The sequence below is a fragment of the Pleurodeles waltl genome, chromosome 9 (assembly GCF_031143425.1).
Source record: "Pleurodeles waltl isolate 20211129_DDA chromosome 9, aPleWal1.hap1.20221129, whole genome shotgun sequence".
Taxonomy (NCBI): Eukaryota; Metazoa; Chordata; class Amphibia; order Caudata; family Salamandridae; genus Pleurodeles; species Pleurodeles waltl.
This window is the reverse complement of record NC_090448.1, coordinates 333,052,097-333,078,541: the sequence shown is the minus strand read 5'-3', so window position 1 is coordinate 333,078,541 and position 26,445 is coordinate 333,052,097. Positions and strand designations below refer to the sequence as shown.

The 26,445-nt window shown below is 42.2% G+C and overlaps 1 protein-coding gene across 2 annotated transcripts in view; it reads right to left on the bottom strand.

The window, feature by feature from the left end:
* Positions 1 to 26,445, bottom strand: part of RNF123 (ring finger protein 123) — a 1,441,353-nt gene that overhangs the window by 1,245,777 nt on the left and 169,131 nt on the right. For both annotated transcript variants that reach the window (XM_069206868.1, XM_069206867.1), the window contains exons 7-8: positions 20,239 to 20,324; positions 11,689 to 11,775 (exon numbers count right to left, since the gene is read on the bottom strand). In XM_069206868.1, coding sequence (XP_069062969.1) covers positions 11,689 to 11,775; positions 20,239 to 20,324 — 173 coding nt within the window. The remainder of the gene's footprint in view (positions 1 to 11,688; positions 11,776 to 20,238; positions 20,325 to 26,445) is intronic.

The window sequence follows — 26,445 nt, the reverse complement described above, 5'->3', positions numbered from 1 at the left end:
ATCATGCAGGAGTTCATGCAACCATAAGTACACTACAGCAACACTCCTGGTTTATATGAACAGACTAGAGATTATGTCCAACAGTGGATATTTTTCAACAGATTAAACCCTCCACTATAAAACAACCCATGCCAGCTCCCTTCACAATCTCCAAAATACCCTCTGGGTGATTTATTTGGCCCACATCGCTCCCTTTCACTCAGCCAACCGATATAAGTACATATTGGTGGCAATCGATTCCTCTGGGTATGGCCACACAGAAATGCTAGTGCTTCAGCAGTAGTAAAAGATTTGCAGTGTCTGGTAGTGATTGGGGCAGTTTATTCATTTCATTCAAAGAACAATCTTCTATTTGCCTCCAAGGTTTATGGGGATTCAATGTCTGCTCTGGGAGTTTGATACTAACCGTTTTACAGCTACTCAATGGACACTTTGGGCCTGATTACAACTTTGGAGGAGGGGGTTAATCTGTCCCAAATGTGACGGATATCCCGCCCACCGTATTACGAGTTCCATAGGATATAATGGACTCGTAATACAGCGAGTGGGATATGCATCACATTTGGGCCGGATTTACCCCCTCCGCCAAAGTTGTCATCAGGCCCTTTGTCCTGAAAGAACAATTGCATCACCAGTGGTTCGTGAATTACAGTTGCACTCTACTTTCCACAGATCCAGAAGAGGTGTCTACGCTGTGAACATCGCAGCATATCCAGTGCCATCCAGTTGTTTAGATCGTCAAAATCCATAGATTTCATATCGATGCCAGACAAAGGGATGGCTCCAATTATGTTTCGAGGTGGCGGGTACAAATCCCTCCACAACATTCTATTATTTCCATTATCATGTATGGCTTGCCAGGTTCAAACGCACAGCAGGTAACATTAGTTATAAATAAATTGTCTGTCTTGTTAAAAAAAGTCGTTGACTTCAGAAGCTGAAACCTACGAAGTGAAGACAGTAAGAACTGCTTCAGAAATTCAGAGGCTATCACGCACATCGTATCTGACATATTTTGTCAATGTGGAGCAAACTATATTTAATTTGTCTTTGACGACCGGTGTTGTGCATCTTTTTAAGTACACCGGATCTGATGACTGGATTGAAAGCAGTATTTTTCCACTCTTGCTCTCCCACCTTTTTGGAGATTCCCAGCTATCATACTGCTAATAGGCTGTGATGTCATGTTTCTCTTTTTCCAACAAGGAAGTCAACAACATGGAGCACATGTATGCAGCAGAACAAAGAGACAGAGAGACTCTAGCATGCTATATGGCTTTGGTTATCTGAACTCAGCGAGTACTGGATGCTCTTATTTTGCAAAATGGATAAGGCACAAGTAACGCCTGTGTTCTGGTATGTAAAACTGTCCGATTGAAATAATCTTGGACTTACAGCTGGGGAAGCCCCCAGTAGCTTATTTTACTATGGAGGCAATCATTCAACCACTACATGAGTGCCGACGCCAAGCAATGCATCAGTCACTCTGACAAGACCAAACCTATGGGAGAGCAATATCACCATTGGCACTTTGACACAGTTCTTGATGAATGGCTTGATTCGCTGTTACTCTTTAAGCCACCTAAAGAGAAGCCGCAATTACCACAGAGTGCTTCAGAAGAGTAACCAACTGTTGGTCTTTCAAATGTGCAGGCTCACAACTATAAGCATGCATTTTCAGGACTCTATTAGGACTATACATATATGTTTGAACAGGAAGATGTTGACATGTCCACCAGTGAATTACTGAAATCATCATGTAAGGCGAACAAAAACATATATTCACCCTAGATACCACAGCAACCATGAACTACGAACTAATTTTTGCTTTTCTTTTTATGTGGCATATTTTTTAATCTAACCCACTTTATTTAGGATTAAACGGTATGTTTAATCTCCAACATGCATCTCTCTTTAGCACACACTTTTGACAGACTGTGTTTAACATGGAATCAGGAATTTATTGATACAAATGCAAGGCTTGTAAGTATTCATGCTTCGCTTAGCTCACTACATATGTCATCTTTTTATGATACATATCAATTGCTTTTATTTCGAGCTATGACAACTTATACGTATTATGTATTATGTTTAGATATTTATCGGGTTTTAGGTATTTTTTACTCTAGCAATTTAAGAGCATGGATTTCCCTACATGTTAGCTAAATCCTTACATGTTAAATATGCATCCTTTATGTAACATTCAGACCTAAATGGTGGGGACGAGGTAAAATCCTAAGGTCCGACTCAGCCTTTAAGTGGGCCTCCACAACTCCATCTTAGGTAATGCAAGTCTCCATTTTCTCAATTTTAGCTAGTGGCAGTTGCCATTTTCCTTACTTTATGCAGAATCACTGCCAAGTCTCTCACCGACGTAGGTGTTGTCTGACCTGATCTTTCTAAGAACTGTGAAAGTGTCAAGTAATTTAACTAATGACATAGATATAACACCTGATATGGCATCAGTCTGGGACAAACGTCTACTTATCACCATGTCAACTAAGAACAAATACAGACATATGACCAAAATAGTGTAGTCCGAAAGTACAAGTTACTTACCTTTGGTAACAAAATATCTGGTAGAGACATATTCTAGTTGCAGATTCCTTACCTTAGAATTTGTTCTCCCAGGGTTCAGACTGGATCCAGAGATTTCTCTTCGAGCAATACCCTTGCGCGTCGGTAGGTGGCGTCGGTTGACTCGGCAGGCGTCGTGGTCGACGTGATGAAGTCAGGAGTAGTACATGGACGTCGCCCTTGCACAAGGACGTCAGTTTCTTTTAATGACTTTCCACGCCAGAGCGCAGAGCCGCTAAGAACACTGAGATTGATGCGCCAGAGCTAAGGACCTGAAAGAGGGAATCCCTGTCCCTAGAAATCAGTTCACAAGCAGGGAGGATGGGTGGGCGGTAAGGAATCTGCAATTAGAATATGTCTCTACCAGATATTTAGTTACTGAAAGTAAGTAACTTGTACATCTGATAGAGACTTCTAGTTGCAGATTCCTTACCTTAGAATAGATACCCAAGCAATGCCATCCTCGGTGGTGGGCTGCAAATCAAGATCATACTAGAAAGTCCTGCAGGACCAAAGTAGCCGTCTCGACGGACCTGACTATCCAGGCAGTAATGCTTAGCAAACGTGAGCAGAGATGCCCACGTAGCTGCCTGACAGATATCCGTGACAGGAAATCTGCGTGCTAAAGCAGTGGAAGTAGCAGTTGCTCTGGTAGAATGAGCATGCAAGCCTTCAGGAGGCTGCTTTTTAGCTAAAGTGTAGCACAGTTTGATGCAAAGACGCGCCCATCGAGAGATGGTACGCTTTTGAACCGCCTTCCTTTTCTTTGCACCCACATAGCCAACAAAGAGTTGATCGTCCACCCGGAAAGCTTGAGTAAGATTGAGGTAGAACGCCAATGCTCTTTTTGGGTCCAGACAGTGGAGTCTCTCCTCCGCATGGGAAGGATATGGGGGTGCGTAGAAGGTAGGCAAAGTGATCGACTGGCCTACATGAAATGGTGTAACCACCTTAGGAAGGAAGGAAGGAAGCTCTATTGCGTAACACCACTGTGTCAGGGTGTACAGACAAGTATGGAGGCAAGCTCACTGTGATAGCGACCAGAAAGACAGTTTTGAATGTGAGGAGCCGACAGGAACAATTATGCATTGGCTCCAAGGGGGGTACACATCAAGTAAGTACAAGATTAGGATCCCACTGAGGCATGATGAACAGGGTGGGAGGAAGTAAGTGGGTGAGCCTTCTTAAGAACCTACTCACAATAGGAGATTTAAAGAGGTCTGATCAGAAAGCCTAAGAAAGGCAGAAACTGCAGACAAATACCCTTTAAGGGTGCCCAAAGCAGAGCCCTGCTGGGCTAAAGAAAGAATGAACAGAAGAAACTCTGACAGAGGGGCAGAAAGGGGGTCAACAGATTTTCTGGTACACCATGCCACAAATGTATTCCAATGACAGGCGTATACAGTTTTAGTTGATGGACGCCTGGCTGCCAAGATAACATTACAGACTTTGGGTGTAAGGGCAAATGCTGCCAACTGTTACCGCTCAATCTCCACACATGAAGGCGGAGGTTGGACAGGTTCGGCGGGAGAACCGTCCCCTGCTGCTGCGACAGAAGATCCGCCTGAAGAGGAAGTCTGAGTGGAGGATCGATGGACATGCTCAATATCTCTGAATACCACACTCTTTGAGCCCAGTCCGGAGCCACCAAGATAACTTGGGCCCGGTCGTACTTGATTTTCTTGAGAACTCTGGGCAGAAGAGGGATAGGTGGGAAGGCGTAAAGGAGGCCGGAGTTCCACTCGAGACAAAAAGCGTCTCCGAGCAAGTGTCGCCTTGGAAACTCCAATGCGCAAAACAGCTGACATTGGGCGTTCTCTTCGGAGGTGAAAAGATCTAACCAAGGCTCTCCCCACTTGAGAAAGAGACCTTGCGCCACCTCTGGATGGAGATGCCATTCGTGATAGACTGTGCGTCGGCGGCTGAGTGTGTCTGCTCTGGTGTTGAGAGCCCGCCAGATGTTGAACCATCAGGGTAATGCTCTGATGTTCCAACCATGTCCAGAGGCGTAGTGCCTCCTGACAAAGGGTCCAGCACCCTACCCAGCCTTGTTTGTTAGAATACCACATGGCGGTAGTGTTGTCCGTGAACACCTGCACCACTTTCCCTTTGAGAGAGGGAAGGAACGCAAGCCTGATCGCCCGGAGCTCCAGCATATTTGTGTGGAGTCCCGACTCCGCCGGAGACCAGAGGCCTCTAATCTCTGCCTCCACATGTGGCTGCCCCAACCTAGAAGTGATGCATCTGTCACTATAGAGAGATCTGGCTGGGGAAGGGAGAGGGATCTGCCGTTGACCCATTTTGGATTCGAAAGCCACCACTGCAGGTCTTTCACAGACCCCTCCGAGATCTGGACCATGTTGGAGAGATTTCCCTGATGCTGTGCCCACTGGAACTTCAGGACCCACTGCAGAGCCTGCATATGCCATCTGGCACGTGTTACTAGCAGGATGCAGGAGGCCATGAGGCCCAGCAGCCTCAGAGTCAGTCTCACCGAAACCCAAGACTGAGGCTGAAAGATCGGAATCATAGCCTGAATGTCTTGGACTCGCTTGTCGGGAGGATAAGCCCGAAACTGCACGTGTCCAGAACAGCTCCAATGAAAGGGAGTTTCTGAAAGGGAGTCAGGTGTGACTTTGGCACATTTATAATGAACCCCAGCTGGTGCAGGAGGTTCCCCGTAGTCTGAAGGTGGGAGACAACTGTTTGGGGTGAAGGCGCCTTCAACAGCCAGTCGTCGAGGTAGGGGAAGACTGAGACCCTTAACCTGTGCAGATGAGCTGCGACCACCGCCATCACTTTCGTGAACACCCGAGGAGCGCTGATAAGGCCGAAAGGGAGCACGGTAAACTGAAAGTGCTCGTGACCTACCACAAATCGTAGGTAACGTCTGTGGGCAGGCAGGATGGGGATGTGGAAATAAGCATCCTGCAAGTCCAACGCTACCATCCAGTCTCCTGGGTTCAAGGCAGAAAGATCCTGAGCCAGGGTGAGCATTTTGAATTTCTCATTCTTGAGGACGTAGTTCAGGTCCAGAAGGCCTAGGATAGTCCAGAAGGTCTAGGATAGGACGTAAGCCCTTGTCCTTCTTTGGAATCAGAAAGTAGCGGGAATAACAACCACAACCTACTTCTGGCACAGGGACCCTTTCTATAGCTCCCTTGGCCAAGAGAGCTGCGACTTACTGGCAGAGAAGCACCAAATGATCCTCCAAAAGCACTTCCAAATAATCTGCAAAACTCACCCGTCCGTGGTGATATGTTCCCAGTGGGGCAGGTGATGGCGGATCCTGCCACCAACTGGGTGGGAGTGAGGGGATGGACTAGGAGGGTTTGGAGGCTGCAGCGGGGGCAGAGGTGGATTGTACAGACCTTTGGTTCCCTGTCCCACAGCCATGTGGGATTCCGCATCCTCGGCCACGCATAGGCTGTACAGCGTGCGTGGCACGGTGGCTGGGTAGAGGACGCGACAGGGCACCCCTTCCGTGTCCACGAAAGGGACGAAAAGCGGACTGTGGTGGGCATGTGGCGGAGGAAAGACCAAGGGACTGAGCTGTAGCCCGGGAATCCTTGAATCTCTCCAAGGCCGAGTCCGATTTCTCTCCGAAGAGACGGGTGCCATCAAAGGGCATGTCCATGAGTGACTGTTGGATATCCCCAGAGAAGCCAGAAGTGCGTAACCAGGCGTGGCGCCGTAAGGTCACTGTCATCGCAACCGATCTGCCCAGAGAGTCGGTTGTATCCAGCCCACAACGGATAGTGAACTTTGCAGGTCTCTCACATCTTTCACTGCCTGGGATACAATAGCACGGGCCTCTTCTGGTATCTGCGCCAGGACTTGCGCAACCATATCCCACAGGCAGTGGGTATAACGGCCCAAAAGTCATGCGGTGTTCACAGACCGCAGTGCGAGGCTGGAGGAAGAAAACAACTTCTTGCCAAATTGATCCAGCCTTTTGGATTCCCTATCCGGGGGTGTGGAAGGGAACGCGTCAGAAGAAGATAAAGCCTGGATTACAAGACTCTCAGGCGTAGGGTGTTTGGACCATGTACCCAAAAGGTCACCAGTGAGGGCCTCATTGAATGGGAGAAGGGGTTCTGAGTTAGAAGCCCCAGGTTGAAGCACCTCTGTCAGGAGATTAGACCGGACTTCCACAGTAGGTAGCTCAATGCCAAGGACCTCAGCTGCCCTACTGATCACCACACTGTAAGTAGCTCCCTCCTCCGTAGCCGCAGTAGGAGGAGACAGCATGCCAGGGTCAGGAGAGGTATCCAGACCACTGGCTTCGCCCAAATCCTTGCCTAGTCCATAGCAGGGTCATCCTGGTATTCATAAGGGTCCAGGGACCCTCCAATTCTTCCCTGTATCCGTACCCATAGGACGCTGCTCCGACTCAGAGTCGTTGGGGATAAAAATTGGGTCGGCGTCGATAGTGGGCACTACCGACGTCGGGAGCGTCAACAATCGACCCATCACTGGGGAAGGTCTTGAAGGTGCGACCGGCGTCGGTGCGGATTTGCGCACAGATCCGGAGGCCACCTGAGTGGCCGGGGCCAAAGCTGTCGGCCCGGAACCCGAAGGCCCCTCAGCCGAACCCCTTGGGTCCAAAGGCGCTGTATCGGGGTCGCTCCAGGAAACTCGGGAAAGCGCGGAGTCGACCCAGATGCAGGCTCCGAGGACAGAAGCCTAGTGCGTGGACGCTCGTCCTGCGTCGCGTCGGCTGAGCAACGGGGTGAAGTCAGAGAGCGATGGGACGACTTCTTATTTGTTAGTATCAGGCCCAGGTTACAGAATGTCAATTTCATATGTGGGGGATCTAGATCATTGGGAATGCCCAATCACACATATTTAATGTCTGCTGTAAATGTCCTCCCCATAATTTTAACCCAAATCTAACAGCAGTTTTTCCCAATATGGGTGTATGCCTGGACATGTCCAAGATGTGTGAAAAAAGTTCCCCTGATGCTCCCTACATCTCAGACATCATGGTGAGACCGCTCTACTCATTCTATATAATCGTGCCCTATCAAACTAAATCCGATGAAGGATTTTGAGTTGGATGAGCCTTGGCCTGGATTTGATCGCCACTTCATATGGGAACTTTAGGGACGCCTCCCAGTCCAGGTCTTCAAACTCCCATCTCATTCTCCCATTTACATCTAAGCTTTTAGAGGGTGTCAGGCATATTATTATTATTAATGGTCTTATGTATAGTGAACACCGCTTTCTTCTGTATTTCTCCCTGAAGAAGCCTCCTGTGTGGGTGTGCATATTCTGGAAGGTCCAAGGGAATAGTCTTTGCTCCCCATGCATGTCTGAGCTGCAAGTATTTATATTGTTGCATGTCATGTAGCTGAAATTCTGCTTGAAGGGATGAAGATGGTATCTGGGTACCTACCTGAAGAAAGTCTCCCAGTTTAGAAATACCAATGTGATGCCAAGCGGTAAAGCCTTACAGCTTCCCAATTTCTTTAAGGCTACTTGAAACCCGCAGTGGGGATTCTTAGGTAAGTTTCTTTGCCCATCCTAACCATTTAGTTGCCTTACTCCAGGCTTCAAGGGCAACCTGTGTGGTCGGCAAAAGGCACCTACTCCCCTTCCAGCATAGAGATAGTGGTGGTAGGGACATATTTGAACTTGGAGCCTTTCCAGCGCACAGACATGCCCCCATCCATTTAGGATGAGCAAATGCGAAGCCCGATAATAGGCCCAGACAGCTGGGAGGGTTATACCCCCATTATACGAATTCCCCTGCAGAGTCCGGAGGGCCATTCGGGTGCGTATTATTCCATAATAGTTACCTCAATACTTCATCAGGGATTCTGTAGTAGATTTTTTGGAGGGCATATAAGAATTTTGGGAGAGTAATCATCAAATGTTGCAGATCTGCCCGTTACCGTTAGGGGGAGCAGTCTCCAGCATTCGGCATCTGGTTCAAAATCTGCCAGTACTCGCCGTACGCTGAATTCCTTGCATCTCTCCCGCTGTGACATGGTATTGATCCCTAGATGTTGGAATCTTTCCCTGTTGACCCTTAGTATACCTGGGAGATCAGCTGGTTTGAGGTGCCCACCCACTGGGACAAGAATTTATTTGTCCCAATTGATTGTGTACCTGAAATTATTTCCATACCACTCAAAGACCTAGAATACCATGGGAATCGATTCTTGGGGGTGGGCGAGATTTAGGAGGGTATCGTCCACGTGTAGCAAGAACTTTTCTTGATCAATCGGGGATCCACGTTTCCTAAACCCCTTAATCTGTGTGTGACTGTTCACCAGGCAAGCCAGAGGCTCCAATGTTAAGGCGAACATGAGGAGGGAGACAAGGGACAGCCCTGTTCGGTTCCCTTCCTGATCGGGATCTCTGCTAAAAGCATCCTGTTCACCTTTACCGCCATGGGACACATACCTTGACACACAATCTATTTCAGATATTCCTAAACCATTGTCAGAAATTCCAATCTCTGATAAGATTTCCTATGTAAGGGCTTCCGCTTTGCCACTTGTCAGGAGATGTCCTTCGCCCAGATTATAGCATGAGATTTTGCCAGTGACTGTCTGACCTACTGCCAGTGTACTTCGAAGATGCTACATCTCGCCTGCTGCTGATAAATCTAAGTCCCGAAGGAAGGCCACCATCGCAGTGTTTTTGCCTTCACAAGAAACACTGACTTTATGCCTCCGCTGATAACCACAGCTCTTGCTGTCAACAAGGTATGAAGTGTGTCCCGTTATTTTTATTTTTTTTAATCATCTTTCATCACTATTACACAGAGTGCAAATGAATCCTGATGATCGGTTGTATGTTGCCCGGAGTTCACGGTACGTACCTTCTGCTTAGCTTTACAAGCTCTCTGAGTGGAGCGCACAGAAGTAGGTTTTAGGGTATTAGGTTTTAGGTGACATTTTGACCATATTAGAAATGTTAATGTTATTCTCATTGCTCATAACGCATCTTTTTGCTTTTTTTATGATATCCTGTGAAGTCTTTTTATATGTACTGACAAACCGATTAGTCCTGTTGCAATAAATGCTTTTAGTTAAAAATTTCTATTATTATTAGTGGGGTGGGGATGCAGGGTGTGTGTTAGCTATTGTGAATAACAGCATAGGATTGTTTCTGTTACCACGGTGCCCTCTGATCCCATTGCACGGAGGGTTAGTAACCCAAAAGCAATAACTACTTCACATATGTATTAGGTGGGGCTCCACCGGGCTACATTAACCTGTCTTTCACATTCAGCGCTGGTGCATTGAAACAAGTTCACCTGTGTCACCCCTGGGTGGGAAAGAAAACCTTGTAGAGCTACGCCAAAGTTGTAGTTTAAGCAACATGTCTGTTTTATAAAATACAATTTTGACTGAACATTGATTTACTGTTCATTATCTGATGCTTCTTGAGATCAGAGTCTCTGACCACACACCACCTCCGTGAATAAGCATTGGGGTTGCTACCCTGAGAGCCAATTTGCAATGGGGTGTGTTTGGTGCTCAGTATTGGGACCATTAGTAATGGTTAAGTTCCATGACACCAGTGGTAGATGGCTCTAATTAATTAAAATTGAGGACAGTAATCATCGATTGCCATGGGACCCCTAAAAAAAAGTTCCCAGAGCTGCCATTTCTCATTTTATGGAACCTATTTGCATGTTTTTAAAACCAGAACCAAATTTTTTCTAAAGGTCCTGGAACTGACCTATGAAACACTGGAAGGCATGAAGGTGGGACAGAGGGACTACTTAATTTTAGATCCACTTTGAGGATGTTCTACACTAACTGATCCAGGGTAATGAGCATCCACTGATGTAAGAATGATACGATCTCCGCTGTAAGGAGTGCATCCTTGCAAATGTCTAGAACAGCTTTTCGTAATGACAAGGTGAAAAAAAGTGTTAGATGACCTATTGTTTGTGTGGTAAATTAGTGGCAGATGATTTTGGTATGACTTCATTGTCTGAAGCATATTCTTTACCTTTCAACCGTTGTCTACCTTTAAAGGAATGGATAGCAGCCAACATTCTGAAGACTAAGGGCATATGGTGGGGCATTAGCCTTATTAGGGCGGCATTATCTGCATTTGCAGTCATCAACGATGTTGCCACTGCTTCCCTTCAATAAGGAAGGCTCAGAGTTAAATAATGGATTAACAATTCAACTTGGAATGGAGTTTGTAGAAATGTTCTAGCCGTGCAGTGTCTATATTATATACAACAAAAGTATAAAGCTAGCACTGGACTCCACTGCCTGGACTGCGGACCAGTGACTCGTGCTGAGCACACAACCATCATGTAGGACCATTGTGCAACACTTAAGGGAATTGTCAGTGTAACATGTTTCCATGCAATGGTATTGGACAGAGTGAGTGGGTCTTTTAGCTTGGTTTTAGCTGGGGATCTTGATTGCTTTTCATTCTGCATATGCACTAGGAGTAAAAAGATATATAGTGAGGGAACTTATAGAAAGTGCATGGGGAAACATGAAATGGTCTCACAAGGATGTCCTGCATCGACTGTCACTTTTTTGATTTAATAAAATTGGCTCACCATTTTTTTCCTCATGAGAACATCCACATTAATCAAGGATATTAATGTGATAACATATTATCACATCAAAATAGTGAGCCAATTCAATGACATTTTACAAATCTACAATTTGGTTTACATTTAATTCCGTAACTGCTGTGATTTCTGTATATTTGAATACATATATAGCAAAACAAAATAATACAGAATATCAAGCCTGACGCTGGTAGCGGAAATCCTATATTTCAGCCAAAGAAATCAGAAGAGTTCCACAACGGAGGTACAGTGTGAACTCTAGATTACAGAGGTGTAGTTTTAATTGGATCAAGTTAGTCACTGCTGAGTAGAGAGTTCAGTTTGTGCTCAATAAGACCTTTAACAAACCACCCAACTATCAAAATTAAATGTAAACTTAGACTATGCAAAAGTGCACTGTGATCCCAACCTAACTAAAGGCAACCAAAACACATTGTCTTTGAAGCTGCATAGGACTGAACAAGACTGGATTCTAAAGAAGCTTTTAAAGTAAGACTACTTTTAAAACTTCCCTCACGTAACATGTTCAATCATGGCTGCTAAACACTTACTTTGCCATAGTTTGTTGTGGTCACATTCCATTTGCGCACACGGTTGCCATCATAAGCATAGGAGTCAGGAGTATCTCCAACACCTTCCTAATTAAAATAATACAAAAAAACAATTTGTTCAGCTTCCCAGTGGCAGAAGTGTTTAAAGGTGTCTGTGCCTTATATTTCATGTCTACAGAAGTAATACATTTAGATAGCTGTAAGCTGTGAAGTACTATTCAACAATTCTTATGAGAGACCTACCAAAAGATGTCAACAGATCAGAACACTTTCTCTTTGTGGCTGCATTAATTTGCAGTGTTGAACTGGATAGACATCTCAATATAAACAAAGGATAAAATCAACCAGTTTAAGGGAAATGAATGTCAGTGCTTAAAAATGTTTGTTGCATGCCAAATACAAATGTGAACTATGGGTAGTCTGCTTGAATTCATTTCAGGTAATGTCGCTGTCAATATAGTACCACAAAGGAGGGGGGTCTCTTTAGGTACAGACAGAAGAGAGGAGAAAGATATAGATAGAAGTGAGGAATAAAAAGGATAGTGAGAGTAAAGAACAAAGGAAACAGGAAGTGTAGAAAAAGCAACAGAGTTAGAATAAGAAAATAACCAACAAAAAGAAAAAGAAAACTGCACCAAAATTAATGGGCAATGACAAAGCTAATAGTGTTAGTCTTTGTGTGGTGAAGCAGGGAAAGGTTCAATCACAAGAAGCAGCAATCCAAGGTGACAGATAGACACACACACAATGAATCACTATACATACTGAAGCTGCTTTTTCTAAGCACAACCAAACCTTCTCTTTCAACATACAGATTGCCAGATTATAAGCATTGCTTCTGAGTGATCTCACCCTATCTCCTGAATGAATGTATTTGACCACTGCTATGAGACACTGAAGGCAGTCCAAATGCTGCAAAGTCGAGCTTTTCTAAAGATAGGAAAACACTGAACAGTGCGCAGACTGCTTACATGCCCTGCCATTCTTAGTAGGAGACTCAAATGCGCACTGGTGAAGCCAAATAGCACATTCAGCTTGAAAATGGAGTACTTAATGGAGAAAAACACAGTTGGAATGGAACCAACGGTTACTGAAAAGAGTGGGATTCTTGCACTGTGTAAATCAGCTAGTAACTGTACTCTCCTAAACGATGTTTCAAGGGAAAGAAAAAAGGAAGATGTGAGAAGAACAGTCAGACGTTACATGCAGCTCCACGGTTGTAACTTTTTAATAAAAGGCACTTGCAGCTTCCTTCGAAGCCACCTTTGCCAATATATCAGAATTTATGAGAACTGTATTTCCTATACCAAAGAGGATAAAAATAATTAAATAAATAAACAGATAACTGGAAACACAGAGTCCATGAATCTTGATCTGTCAGCAAAAGACAAAAATACTTCATTATATTACAATAGCTTCCATCAAGCATTAACAAAAAAGCTTCAAAGACTGCAGAGAGGCTTTTGGAGTGAGAATACTCTCATTATTTACAACTGTGCCAGTGGAAATGCACATTAGTGTTGCAGTAAATTGGTTATGAGTATCCTTCTTAAACTGTGCTAACTGATTTAGGAAACTCAGAGTTTAATATTCAGCCTTTCCAGATTGGCGTCAGCTCTTTTTGAGTGAAGCTAATTGGAAATATCTGACAAAGTGGGTAGCAAACTGGGCACATCGAAACCCATTTAGAGTTGTTTAACATGTCCATTTGGCACAGGAAATAATCCCTGAAAATTCAGAGGGGCTGGTGTACGAATGTCAGAAACCCCGTTCAGAGGGCCATGAGTCAAGGAGGGGTTAAGTAGGACCAACCTTTGCGGTTGAGGCCTTTTACTCATATCCGGGGGGCCGACCTGAAATGGATCCTGAGCAACTGGGCTAAGTACCCCTTCAGCACTTGACTCTCAAGGCTTGTGTGGACCAACCAATTCAAGACTACCCCAGGGGGGGAGGTAGATATAGGGTTGTGAACATGGGCTCAGAACTCAAAATACACCCAGCAGCAATTAAGTATTGTTCACCCAAATACTCACTTATATGAACAAAGAGTTTTTTTTAATTTTACCACTACAAAAACAAAGGGAAATACGATAGTCACTCACAAACTAAACAGTCCTCTCTAAGGTTAGGGCTCTAGTGTTTCATAGGTAGTTCTGGGTGTCCTTCTCACACCTCGTTCTTGCAACAGTAGTTATTGCCCATTTATTAAAGGCAACGTCCAGGGAATGCTACACTAGTAGTCCGAGTCTCAAGAGTCCACTCATATAGAAGTCAAAAGTGTTTCAGGGCCGCAGCGTTATTGAGCACGCAATTTCCCCGTGGCAGACTGGCCCGATTTCAGTCTTACCCTCAACTGCAGGATCAGAGTATCTAGAGTTTTAGAGCCCATCCCCTCTGTGAGCGCTGAAGCAGTAGCGGCTATTCAGATAAGTTCACTGCACGTGGCCAAAGCGGGTTGCACTTGGTGATCCAAGAGTTCCTCACACATGGTCACACTTCTGCAGCGATCAGAGGTTACTTACGGCTCCTCCTGGCAGGGTCAGTCTTTTGGTCCATCTCTCGATGAAGAGAAGGTGGTGCAAAGTTCCTAATCCTTGGTGCTGCATCCCAGGGTAGATGAGTAAGGGGGTCCCACCACAGTTACACTCCTTAAGCAATGATCCTGGTCAGACTTCACCTCTTGCTTGTTCCAGTGGCCTCACTCTGGCATAAGGGTTCACAATACCTCTACCGCACATGGGCCTCCCCCCGATCGGCAAAGCGGATGCCTGTACAGTGGCATACGGGGTCATTGGCTCTTCAAAACACAAAAGCTATGGTCCACTCCACACAGCAATCTGTCCACGGAAGTCCCTCAGGAATAGGTCACAGACGTCACACTGCACATGGGCTCCAGCACACTCAGTACAGAGATATCCACTGCTAATTTCACAGTTGCCCTCCCCTGCATTTTGGGGATCACTGATTTCACACTGCACATGGACAATGACCCAATCAGTGCAGCCGTTTCCTCAAACCTCGCTCACAGAATCCATGCAACAGGATTCCCTACTGGACATCGTTTCCTTCAACCATTTCCTGCCAAACAAGTAGACCCTCGGGATCTCAAGCCACCCCTTCTAATAGTCAGACACCAAATGTGATTTACAGTATGAGCCTCTGAAGTTTATGTTAGGGGTCTGCTTCCTTTGAAGTGCCCAACTCCTTTGCCCTCTCTTCCTCTTGAAAGCAGTCTGTCACAGCAAGTGTGACTCCAAAGCTGATAGCCCCACAACATAGACCATGGGAGAGACTAGAGTTCACATACCAGGACGTCTGACTCAGTGATGTGTTTCAAAACTTTAGCCCAGGGCCACAGCTCTACTCTATGATTCTCTTATCAGACCCATCTCTTTCCTGAGATGTACCAGGGTCCTCTCCTTCTGACCGCTCTCTGGATAAAAGAGCACTTTTTGAAGTGTACTGGGGGTGCCCGGCTCTCCTGTCTCTAGTGTGGCACACCAGCTTCCAGGAATGCAGCAATACACAAATCTATCAGGGAAGGGGGGATTCCTCTACCTCCTCCTATTTCTCCATGCAGGCCTGGAACTACCGGAATGGAACCCAGAGTCCTTCATGCATTGTACCAATCACAAGCACACACCCGCATATGTCCCGGGAAAAGGAAACACTTACCATTTCCCTTGTGATGATATTTCCCGCAGCTTCGCTCCTCTAGTGTTGTTCCAGCAATCGATGGGACCCCAGCACTGGCTCCCCAGCAATCCTGGCACTGCTTACATGCTAAACATAGCATTAAAGCATCATCAGGATTGGTCTGAGTGGCTCAGACTGCCGCTCTGACACAAGCCAGGGTCTGTGCTGTTTCTCCAGCCCAGGTGTATATACAGCCATGTTGGAGAAACCTAAGTGCGCATGTGTGTTTGGCCGGCCTCAGACGGCCGGCCAAACACGCAAGCACACTTACTGCACTCTCCCCACCTCCCGAGGCCCAGCCCGCCCCTCTCTGTACACTCTGCTGGCTGAGCCAGCAGATGAAAACTGATGAAAAATAAAACAATAGCTTGCAAACTTATTATTTTTCATCTGCTGTCTCAGCTGGGGGGGCGACGCCCCTCCACCACTGCAGAGGAACCGCCCCCGTCAGTACATCCATTTAATACACATGCACTGCACAGCACTGTATCTTTCATGTAGTGTACCACTCATGGGCACACATACAGCCGGCACATACATTTACCATCCATGCACTGCACAGCACCATGTCCTCCAAGTGGTGCACCACATCCGAGTACACACACACTCTTAACATGTTATTTGCCATGCATGCCTTTCAAAGCTCTACATTGCATCCTTCATATCTTGAATCACTCACAGGCACACAAACAACCAGCAAATGCATTCAGTATGCACAAGCTTCACAGTACTGCATTATCCCTGAAGTGCACCATTTTCAGGCACACATACACCTAGTGCAGGTGCAACACTCTTGCAATGCACAGCCCTGCACACCAAATCGATGTAGGCCAACGGTTGAGTTAAGCACATTGCAGTGAACTTTGAATGAGTAAAGCAGTAGACCTCAATCCGGTGAAACAGGTTAAAAAGCATCTGTTCACCCCTACTGCTCACTACAAATTATGCTGACACCAGAGCACTTGTACTGCTTAACTCCAGTAAAAGGCAGTAGCCTTTCACCACTTTAAGGCCCAATACAACCTCAATCTGTGAGACAGGCATATGCCATGGTGCACATGCATGATCCATGTTTGCCTAAGACAACGAACCTCAACATTGGGGATCCATACATCAGTACAAGTTGGAGCACTCTAAGGGCAGGGCTTCACATCCATTACCATGCTGAGGATGTTTCTGATCCAGGACTGACAAACTAATGAAAACGTTCCTTGGATCACATGACAGGTGTTAAAGACAATGGGTAGAAGCAGGTACGGCACCACACATCTGGTTGTCAAACCCGAATTTAACTATTTACTGGAAGGTGGTGCTAGTGGCCATTAAGAAATTAGTAGGACTTCACATTCCTGGAAACTCATATGACAATTCTTTTAAATCGCAGGTCTGGAGGAGGTACATGCTCAAGACAGGAGGATGATATTTCAGTTACTGCTAGTAACTCAAATGATGATCCCTAAAACATGAAAGAAGCACTTTTCCTGAATGCTTTCTATGTGGATGCTGAAGGTATGGGATACTGTGGCATTGGACAGGCTCACTCGCTCTACACTTGGCAAAAGACAGAAATGATTTCCTACCAATTTGGCTCAGAGTTTTGATCAATAAAGAAATAGCACATTGTACATTATCCTGCCAGAGTAAATGCTGTACTTATTAGGAAAACCCTCCACAGGCTTACTGGAGCTAAAATCGGGAAGAGTAATACATCATGGCAAATAACTTGTAGGAAAGGCTTAGGGAGTAGAGTACGATAGCTGATTATAACTTTAAAAATAATTAGCTGATCTATCGCTTACAGGGTTGTTTTCATGTGAGTTACATGGCTATCCATTTTTAAGATGGCGTTTTACACTGCTTTGATCAATACTTGTCAATAAAAAGGTTTTTTTTTAAATCTCCTCTAGATGTAGGGGAATTTCCGTTCTTTGACTTAACCTTCAACCATAATGATCAGATGATGCCAGAAATAAATACCTTTCAGGAATACGCTATTCATTAATAGGTGGGCAGAAAAGGGACACACCAATGTAATTCCGTAGGTATTTCCCTCCTTTCTGGATCTGCCACAAATCTCCTCATTATGATAGTAGATAACGTCTTGCAAATAGGAGTCATTTATTTTGATTTTTTTTTTAAAGAGAGACTCCTGCTTGGAGGGCGGGGCTATCTTCAGCAAAAAAACAAATGTATCTAAAGGTCTGCTAATTTCTTTTTTTTTGCAAAGTGTCTCTAACTAGGAGCTGCTTCGGGCATCTAGATCAAAATGTTCCACAGTTGGGTTGATGGAAAATCCTACCACTGCTGTGGAGTTTGAGGTTCTGCCTTCACTGCCTCAGCCTTGCACAGGTGGCCAGACAAACGTAAAATGAAGACCTAACTCATCAATAAAATTCCCTTTGTATGAGAATGATCTGAATAAAGACATTTAAAAGACTGAGATATTTTACAAATGGGTATGTGGGTAGCAATCAAGAGGAAAAAGTTGCAGAATTGGCTGCTGATTAAATTATAGTTCAAACATCTCAATTTTCATTTTTATTTTCCGGATTCACCTGAGAAAACATGATCAACGGGCTGGGGAACTATTACAGAAAAAACAAACAAAGTATCAAGACCTAATATGATGGAGAAAATAAACCTGTGGATGGAGGTGTGGGCCAACTCAGAATTTGTAGTATACATCACACAATAGAGCTACTATGAGGCAAAGGGAACGCTGGATGGCCAAGGTAGCATCAGAGACAATTGGTCTGCAGAACATGGTGTCTGGGTGCTCTTCAGGGTGGGCACAGAGGACAGCACACCTTTCAAACCAGGTAGTGAATGGGTCAAATAAACAAATACAGAATTTATTAATAATGATTGCATCAACGTGTTTAGCAACGGCCTTGTTATATTTCAAGTCGATGGGTGTTTACATAACATGTTTATCCTCATATCTAGTTTATGTATGGTGTAAAACGATTCACAAAAACTAACATTACTTCATAGTATTCAATATACTACTATTGTAGGTACATATAGGGGTGTTGCTGGGTTTGGAATTATTACATACAGTTGGGCAATGGTACTGTGAAATTGTAATTATAGGTAGTGGGATGTGCCCTCCGTATACAGTGGTTTCAATGGGAGTTTGGCTTGCTTTTTGAGGTGAGGCAAGTATCTACCACCTCTTTAAAAGTTAAATGTCCCTAGAAAGACAGATAAAAGCCCCATTCATTTCTAGAGGAAAATTTTTTATGTTTTGCCCTACATGTTTACATTCACAGATGAGCATGCTGTTGAAAAAAACATCTCAATGTGCTACGTTCCTTAAAAACCTGAAAGAAAAACTGACCTTGAATTAAACTTTTACTTTGTCTCCAGTTTATTATGAATACACTTCACCACCCCTTCGACCTTAGCACGCCTCTTCTGTATATAAACTACACTTAATCTCATGCCTACTTGTCCTAATCTCCTTTTTTAAGCCATATCCCTACAATTTAACAATATCTATCTTCTAATGATCACACCTAAGTCACTTATGTACCTCAAAGAAATTGGTGTAATTACATTGAATGGTTTCCTTTTCCATGTAAGACATACCCTAATACCCAAAGCTGAACACTAACTTTGGGCTTCAGAGTAGTGTGATACTAGTCAAAGTGATTCAATGCCTCGTTAGGGGTAGTAAGCGCTATGTAAATGCAATTTCAATATTTATGAGAGTTGGGCAGAGTTTACTCATACTGTTCACACTGCAGGGTAGGTCACCATACGTTATAAGATTCTTCTACAACGAACGGGACTGTTCGGGCACGGATCAACTAACAAGTGACACCACAACAGTAACTGTCACATGGGGTGCATCCAGCAAGTGCTGCAGCTCAAAGTCCATGATTCTTCAGCAGGTAGCCAACTCGGCACACTCGGGCAAGTGCCCAGGTTGTGATGGTGGGGAGACACCAAGATCCACTTCAACACACTTTGGAAATGCTATGGTTTCTCTGTTGGAGTTTGATAACTGGCTACAAGCCAGGAAGGTGTCAATCACAGTTGGGCCAATTCTCCTTTTAGTGTACTTGCAGACTGGGCTATTATTTACTTGTTATCTAATCCACACAATGTAGTAGCTCTGGATGTTTTTCATTGGCCAGAAGTAACTCTCACCAGGAGACAGTCTGATGACGCCTGATCTAAATTAATAGCATTTATGATATTATAATCATTATAGGCAAATTATATTTAAGGCCTCAGGCAGATGTTCCCTTTGACATTTGAGTGGTAGAGCTACCAGCTACTCTCTGAAACTGCAAGATTGCCTAACGTTAGAAACGCAACCACGCTAACAACCTGAGATAATAATAACCTTAATGGCTGATTTTCTCACACTTCGCTGCAGGATTATATAACCAATTATGTAGATGAAAAGGACAAAAACGAAAAATGAAATGAAAACTAATAAAAAAAAAGGAAGCTGTGTTATACATTTTGAAAATGAGAGCAGAGAAACTCAAATTGTAAAACCAGATTATTTAAAATACCTGTAACTTCTATGACTTTCGTTATTTCTCCGGAAATTGGACTGCTAAATGCACCACCTGCAACCTTTTTAACATACTTTTGTAGGGAGACCCCTTCCACTGAACTCTGATGCATTAATGAATACATGGGGAGGAGAGGCTTTTGAGGGCTCACTAGCCTTGCTTGCTCATTGCAGTTTGGGCCACATTATACCCTACCACTTTAAAAGATCACCGGCCATCATACCAATTTCTCCTATAATTCCCTTCGAACCAAGAGCACATCCTTAAAAAAAAGAAGTTTGTAAATGTATATCAAAAAACTGAGTGGCAAGGTGGAAATTACCTCCTGATTGAATCTGCAGTTCACAGTACACCATCCAATTTGCATGAGTCCCTGGGAGGAGATGAGAACCTCATAAAGCCATTTTCCTGGTTGGAAAAAAAAGGTATTGGTTGCTGAGAGAGACCAGTTTTTTGTGACATCTGACACAAACAACAATGTAACATACAAGAATAGCAACTTGACTAGAAGAAGCCCAAATATGACTCAGAGTTGGAAGGAGATCCATTGTTACACTATTTAGAATCAGCACAAGCATGTGAATTATCTCTGTCTATTAATAATAGTATGTACTTATGTGATTTAAGATAAAAATGGACAACAGTGCGATTAAAGGGAGAAGCATGAATCAAAGCATTGGCCAAGCTTCTTCATATCACCATCACTATTTGTATGATGAAAGGTCACCCACGTTAATATACCTCAAGATAATTACACAAATCATAGTGCAGATTGATAAAATATCTGTAAATATGTAATACTTTAAGGGAGCACATAAACAAACGTAGTCATTTTGGCCCATTTCTGAGCTCCATCACAATCAATTCAACAGTAGAAATAGGAAGAAAGACACTGAACCAGGAGCAAGGAAGAAAGGCAGGCATGAAAGTCATTCAATCATGAGGAACGGGTTGACACAAACCCTAGTCTATGTATTGGATTGTTCATAACAGGTTCAACAGAGAGCTACAGTGAGACAAACAGCAGATGAGAAATCAGACTGAAAAGTAAAATGTCTGATCACAAGAACTCTTTTAGCAACAATGAGAATCATTTAAGATAAGGATTGAGCTCAGAGCAGGGAAACTTAGAAAATTATTTTAATGTTCTAAATTCTAATCCAAATTATTGCGGAGATGGTCATTATATCAGATTCATTGTTTTTTTGACAAAAGAAAGGTGAACCATTTTTTTAAAATTCCAAGCAACCTCACCCATTAAGTGAGATAACTGTAGACCATTAAGATGTTAAAATTATTTGACAAATTCTCAGTACCATTTTGAACTAAATTCAAACTAGTTTCTTTGCACCTTCTATCCCTGTACTCTACAACCTTACAAACCTTTAGATACCATTACAAAACTGTACATTCATCAACCTTACATCCCTATGCAGTCTACACCTACACATTGATAGGTACAATTCTTTAGACACATCAGTTCAGTCCAACTCTGAAGTGGTCACTGTACAAAACAATTAAACTCCACATTCTGCAATAACTTACAATTTAACAAGCACTACTATGCTTTGCTACACACTGCCATTTAGTGTGTACCACACCCCATTAGAAACTACATTATACAAAGTATTACAATTTCCGAGGTTAGTGTTAAACACTTCACTTTGTGAAACAATCAACTAAATCATACCTTTTCTGAGGAGTTATCCTTTTTCGTGGGCATCAAACAGTGTTTTTCCTGACTACATATCAACCGAAACCCAACTTCAATTAATCCCCAATCATAATCAATGCCAGATACAGCACAAGATGAAAGCAATTTTCAGTCACACTTCTTCCTTCCATATATGAATGTTCAGACTGAGCGAATTCTCCGAGTTACCACTTGTTTTACGTACAGATTGTATCCTATGTTGACACGGTTCCTATTCTATTTGCTATGAGGGCCTAATCGAAATTATTACGGAGGCAATGCCGTTTGTATATGTATTTGTTGATAAAATATATCCCAGCTCAATAATTAGTGATAGCGGTTTTACATTATGTTTGTGATGACAATGGAGCTGTTGTAATTGGTGATATCATAAAGGCAGTGTTCATTTTTGGGCTGTCATTGCTGTCAATAATGACTCATTTAAAACATTTGTTGATTGAGAGTTATCCAAATGAAAAAATATATGTTTTATACCAACTCTGAGTGACTGACATGCTTAAGGAAGAAAGGGATTTTTTAATTGTTCATTTTAGCACTTTCAATGGCAGATGTACTACTGCATGGTGCTGTACTGCTGAGATATCACAATCTGAGGAGTCAGGCTTAAATGCCCTCTGTTAAAAAAAGAAAGATACGAGCTGGACCTTGGCAGAAAACTAATTATCACATTAACCTGACTTTGAAAGTTAGAATTTTGGAATTGTGACCTTAACTGTGACTCTATGAGAAACTATCAACCTATCCTCACAGTAGGGGGAAAACGTATACTCGCCGCATGATAACACAGCTCCTATTCCATATTACACAAACAGGTTGCACTACATCTCGGAATTCAGCCAGTATCTGTATTTTTAAGGCATGGCAATGCCACGTGGTATTTAATATTCTTTAATACATGCCTAGCTATAAATAGTTTTTGTGTTTAGTTAAGAGCTAATATCTCACCTTGGAATCACTAAGCAGTGCTCAATTTGACAGTTGTTTATGTGGTGGCTTTGTGTATTAATGGGTGTACCCCTGTCCCCTGAGTGTCTGACATATCTCTAGTACTACTTAACCTGTGGTTTAAGTCTGCACAGCCTCTGCCTAGGCTACTGTGCGTGTTCCACAACTGTAATAGGTTCTGAACCTTCGTCGCTACCAAGTTACACATGCTCCTTTCAGGAACTGGTTGCCTGTAACCAATGAACTATCAGTTGCTCCATTAGCAGTTTTAAATGTGGGTAGGGACTGGGAACTAACACAACACACGAACAGTCATATGCTTCTGCTCAACATAAGAGGTTGTGACTACTGGTAAAGCGGAACAATATTAAAAAATGAATACATCCTCTTTATGGCATGTTAGGTCCCAGGCTACTCTAATGCAGGTCTGGCAAAACGTCTTCCCCTTTAATAACTAAACATACCTCTATGGCCTCGCAACACAAAAAACGGTTATTACCAACAGACATTTAGTGAAGACCTTTGGTGATGCCAAGGGGGTGTACTGTGAAGGGGTAATGATTTCAACTACAGAAATCTCAGGTACTGACAGCTAGCTGTATGTACCACTTGACAATCAATTACTGGGGTCAAGGGTTGATATAAAGTCTCCCTGCTGCATCAATACAGTGCCCACCTAGAAAGCTATCCCCTTGAAGAAGGCGGTACCTAAATACTGGTTTAGCGCCTAGGGATGTCCAAGAGGTCACAGTGTTCCATCTAAGATCCCTAACAAAGCAAATGAATGAAGCACACCAAAGCTTATGGTGAGAGATTGGTCCTCATAAATAAGTTGTACATAAATGTATGTAGATTTGCAGTGGTTTCTTTATTAGTGTTGATTTCGTGAACCCAGAACAAGACAGCTTTCAAAAGGACCGAACGGCCACTCAAAACGTATTTCACTCAAATTACTTTAGCAAGGTTGTAAAGGAATGTATTCAGATTTACAATTCATATAGGAATTCGTATTCATGATACAATCATTCAAAAAACAAAAAAAACACTATTTATATTCTGTGATTATGGCCCACCGGCACTAATGCACAAAATAGATAAACAATCTGTGCTTGCATAAACAAAAGTAGAGACGAAGCGGCCATTTAAACAACCTACAAAAGGTTGATAGGGGTCGGACAAGCATTCAATCCCTTGCATAAACTGCAGTGTTGCTACACACAAACACACAAAAACACACACACACACACACTCTTAGTAGTTTACTCTCCGGAGTGAATGCCTCCAATTTGCACTCAACATCTGGAGAAGGACTACTGGAAATTAATTCACACTCAATTACTTGATTCACTTGTATAAGTTTACCACTGTGGAGAGGATATAAACGTCTGACGCTGCATAGCTCAAGAAAGTAAACATTACAGGAAAGGATAGCTTACGGAATGTTTTTTAAACTTGGATTATGTTTCTAAATAGAAGTTCTTTTAAATTACACATTTCAAAGAAACAGTAAATGTCACTTTTGTAAAGCCATATGTCTTGTGGGTTATTCAGTATCCAAAGCCGTTATTCACATTGAAGTTGTAACATATCTCTTTAGTCTACAATGTTTCAGGGTTTCGTGGTCCCACTTATTTTCAATGATTCCATGATTTTGTCCTACAAAGTGATTTTCTGACTTTGTTGCCATGCTTCCATTGTTTTTCTTGATTATCTATCTTAAGGAAGCAATTGGGATAGTACTTTCCTAATTTTATTTACTACATCTGCTTGTTGAGCTCAATACTGTTTCTGACAGTTTAAGTTGTTTAACTATACCTTAGGCCTCAATTGGCCCCACACATTGGTTTTTCGATTTTTTCCCCTCAGCTATTCTGTTGTTAGCAGTGTATTCGAGGCACGATTCCGTGAAGCACAATGTGTTTAGAGAATGATAGTGAATTACACTGATATTAAAATGAGTTATACTTGTAACTTTTTTTTGAGTATAGAATTTTGTGATTAAATAAAGATGATGAATAATGATTTTGTGATGGATCCGATGTATAAGTATTGAATTAATAATATTGTAGTTGAAATGAGGTTTAATATAACTTACATAAAAGTGTTTATCAATATGATTTAGTTGTGCCACGTTCTTTAAAAAATAAAATAAAATAAAAAAGGCATATCAATTAACATGGATGCTGTTCTGCTGCTGCAGTCATTTCACTCCTTTCCGCTCCCATCTTGTTTCTCTCTGCATCTTTCCCTCCCACAGCCTCTGCAGGGCACAGACAAAACTGATTTGATAGAAACTTCCTATTAAGTGGGAAGCCATTCAGGTCAAAATGACAGCTCCCCATAAAGGACACCTCCTGAACCGCATATCGTGCTGCAAAGTGAATATGACACACTCCTGAATAAATGTATTATGTGTCAAAACAAATATGATACCTGACAGAGTGAATCTTATTTGAACCACAACAAATATGAAAGCTTGTAGAGTGAATGTGATGCTTAGTGGTTAATATGAATAACACACACTGAACTGAATAAGAGATATACTGAAATATATATCATACTGAAATAAATAGGGTCCTCACTATAAAGAATATAGCAATCATTGAAACAAATATTATATTGAGCGAAACAAATGGGTAATTACTTGAAATTACTGATATATGCAAAAAGGAATATGGCATACACTGAAATTATTATGACAAACTTCAATGAATATACAGCACTGAAATGACTATAGTATAATCTGAAAAGAATATAATACACATTGAAAATAATATGCAGTGAAATTAACATTACACATGTTGCAATGAATATAAATTGAGTTGAAATGAATATTACCCAGGTAGCAATGAATATAAGATATACAGAAATGAAAAGATAATTTGAAATGAATATGGCTTGAGTTGAAATTCATATAAGCCTCATTGAATGAATTTGACATGCCTTCAAAAAACTATGACCAAAGCTGAAATTCTCATGGTATTTGTCAAAATCAATACGGCATCCATTTAAATTAATATGATACGTATTCAATTGAATATGGTATGTTAAAATGGATATGTTGCATCCTAAAATGAATATAGCAAGTGTTATAAAATATGACATTCAGTGAAATAAATATAACATTCATTGAAAGTAACATAACATGTTAAAGTGAATATGACATAGGTTGAAATGAATAAGAGCTTTATTGAAAAGAATTAGACATGTTTTAAAATGAATACAAGTAATGTTAAAATAAACATGACATTCTATTATATGTTTTGCAATGAATAGAATAGGATTCAAGTTAAAAGTAATATGATGTATTAGTATGAAGGAGACATACATTGAAAGGAATATGACACATGCTAAGATGAAAACGATATGCATGGCAATCCTTATTAGCTTTAACATTAATATGATACACATCAAAATGCATATTACATATATTGAAATTAATATGACATATGTTGAAATGGATATCACCCATGTTAAAATGATTATGACAGGGGTTAAGGTGAATATGATAGTCATCAAAAGAAATATGAAATTCATCTAAATGAATTTGACATGTTAAGATGAATGTGAACCACTTTGAAATGAATATGACACCTGGTGAAATTAATATGGCCCACATCAAGATTAATAGGACATTCATTAAAATGAACATGACAATTTTTCAAATTAATATGAAACTATGTAAGATAAGTGTAGCATGCTTTGAAATGAACAAAAACACATATTGAAATGAACACAAGCCATGTTTAAATTAATATGACCCCTGTTTAAATGAATATGGCTTGCACTGAACTTACTTTGATTTGCTTTTAAATAAATATTACATATTGAAATTAATATTACTGATTCTACTGATTCCGAAAGGATATG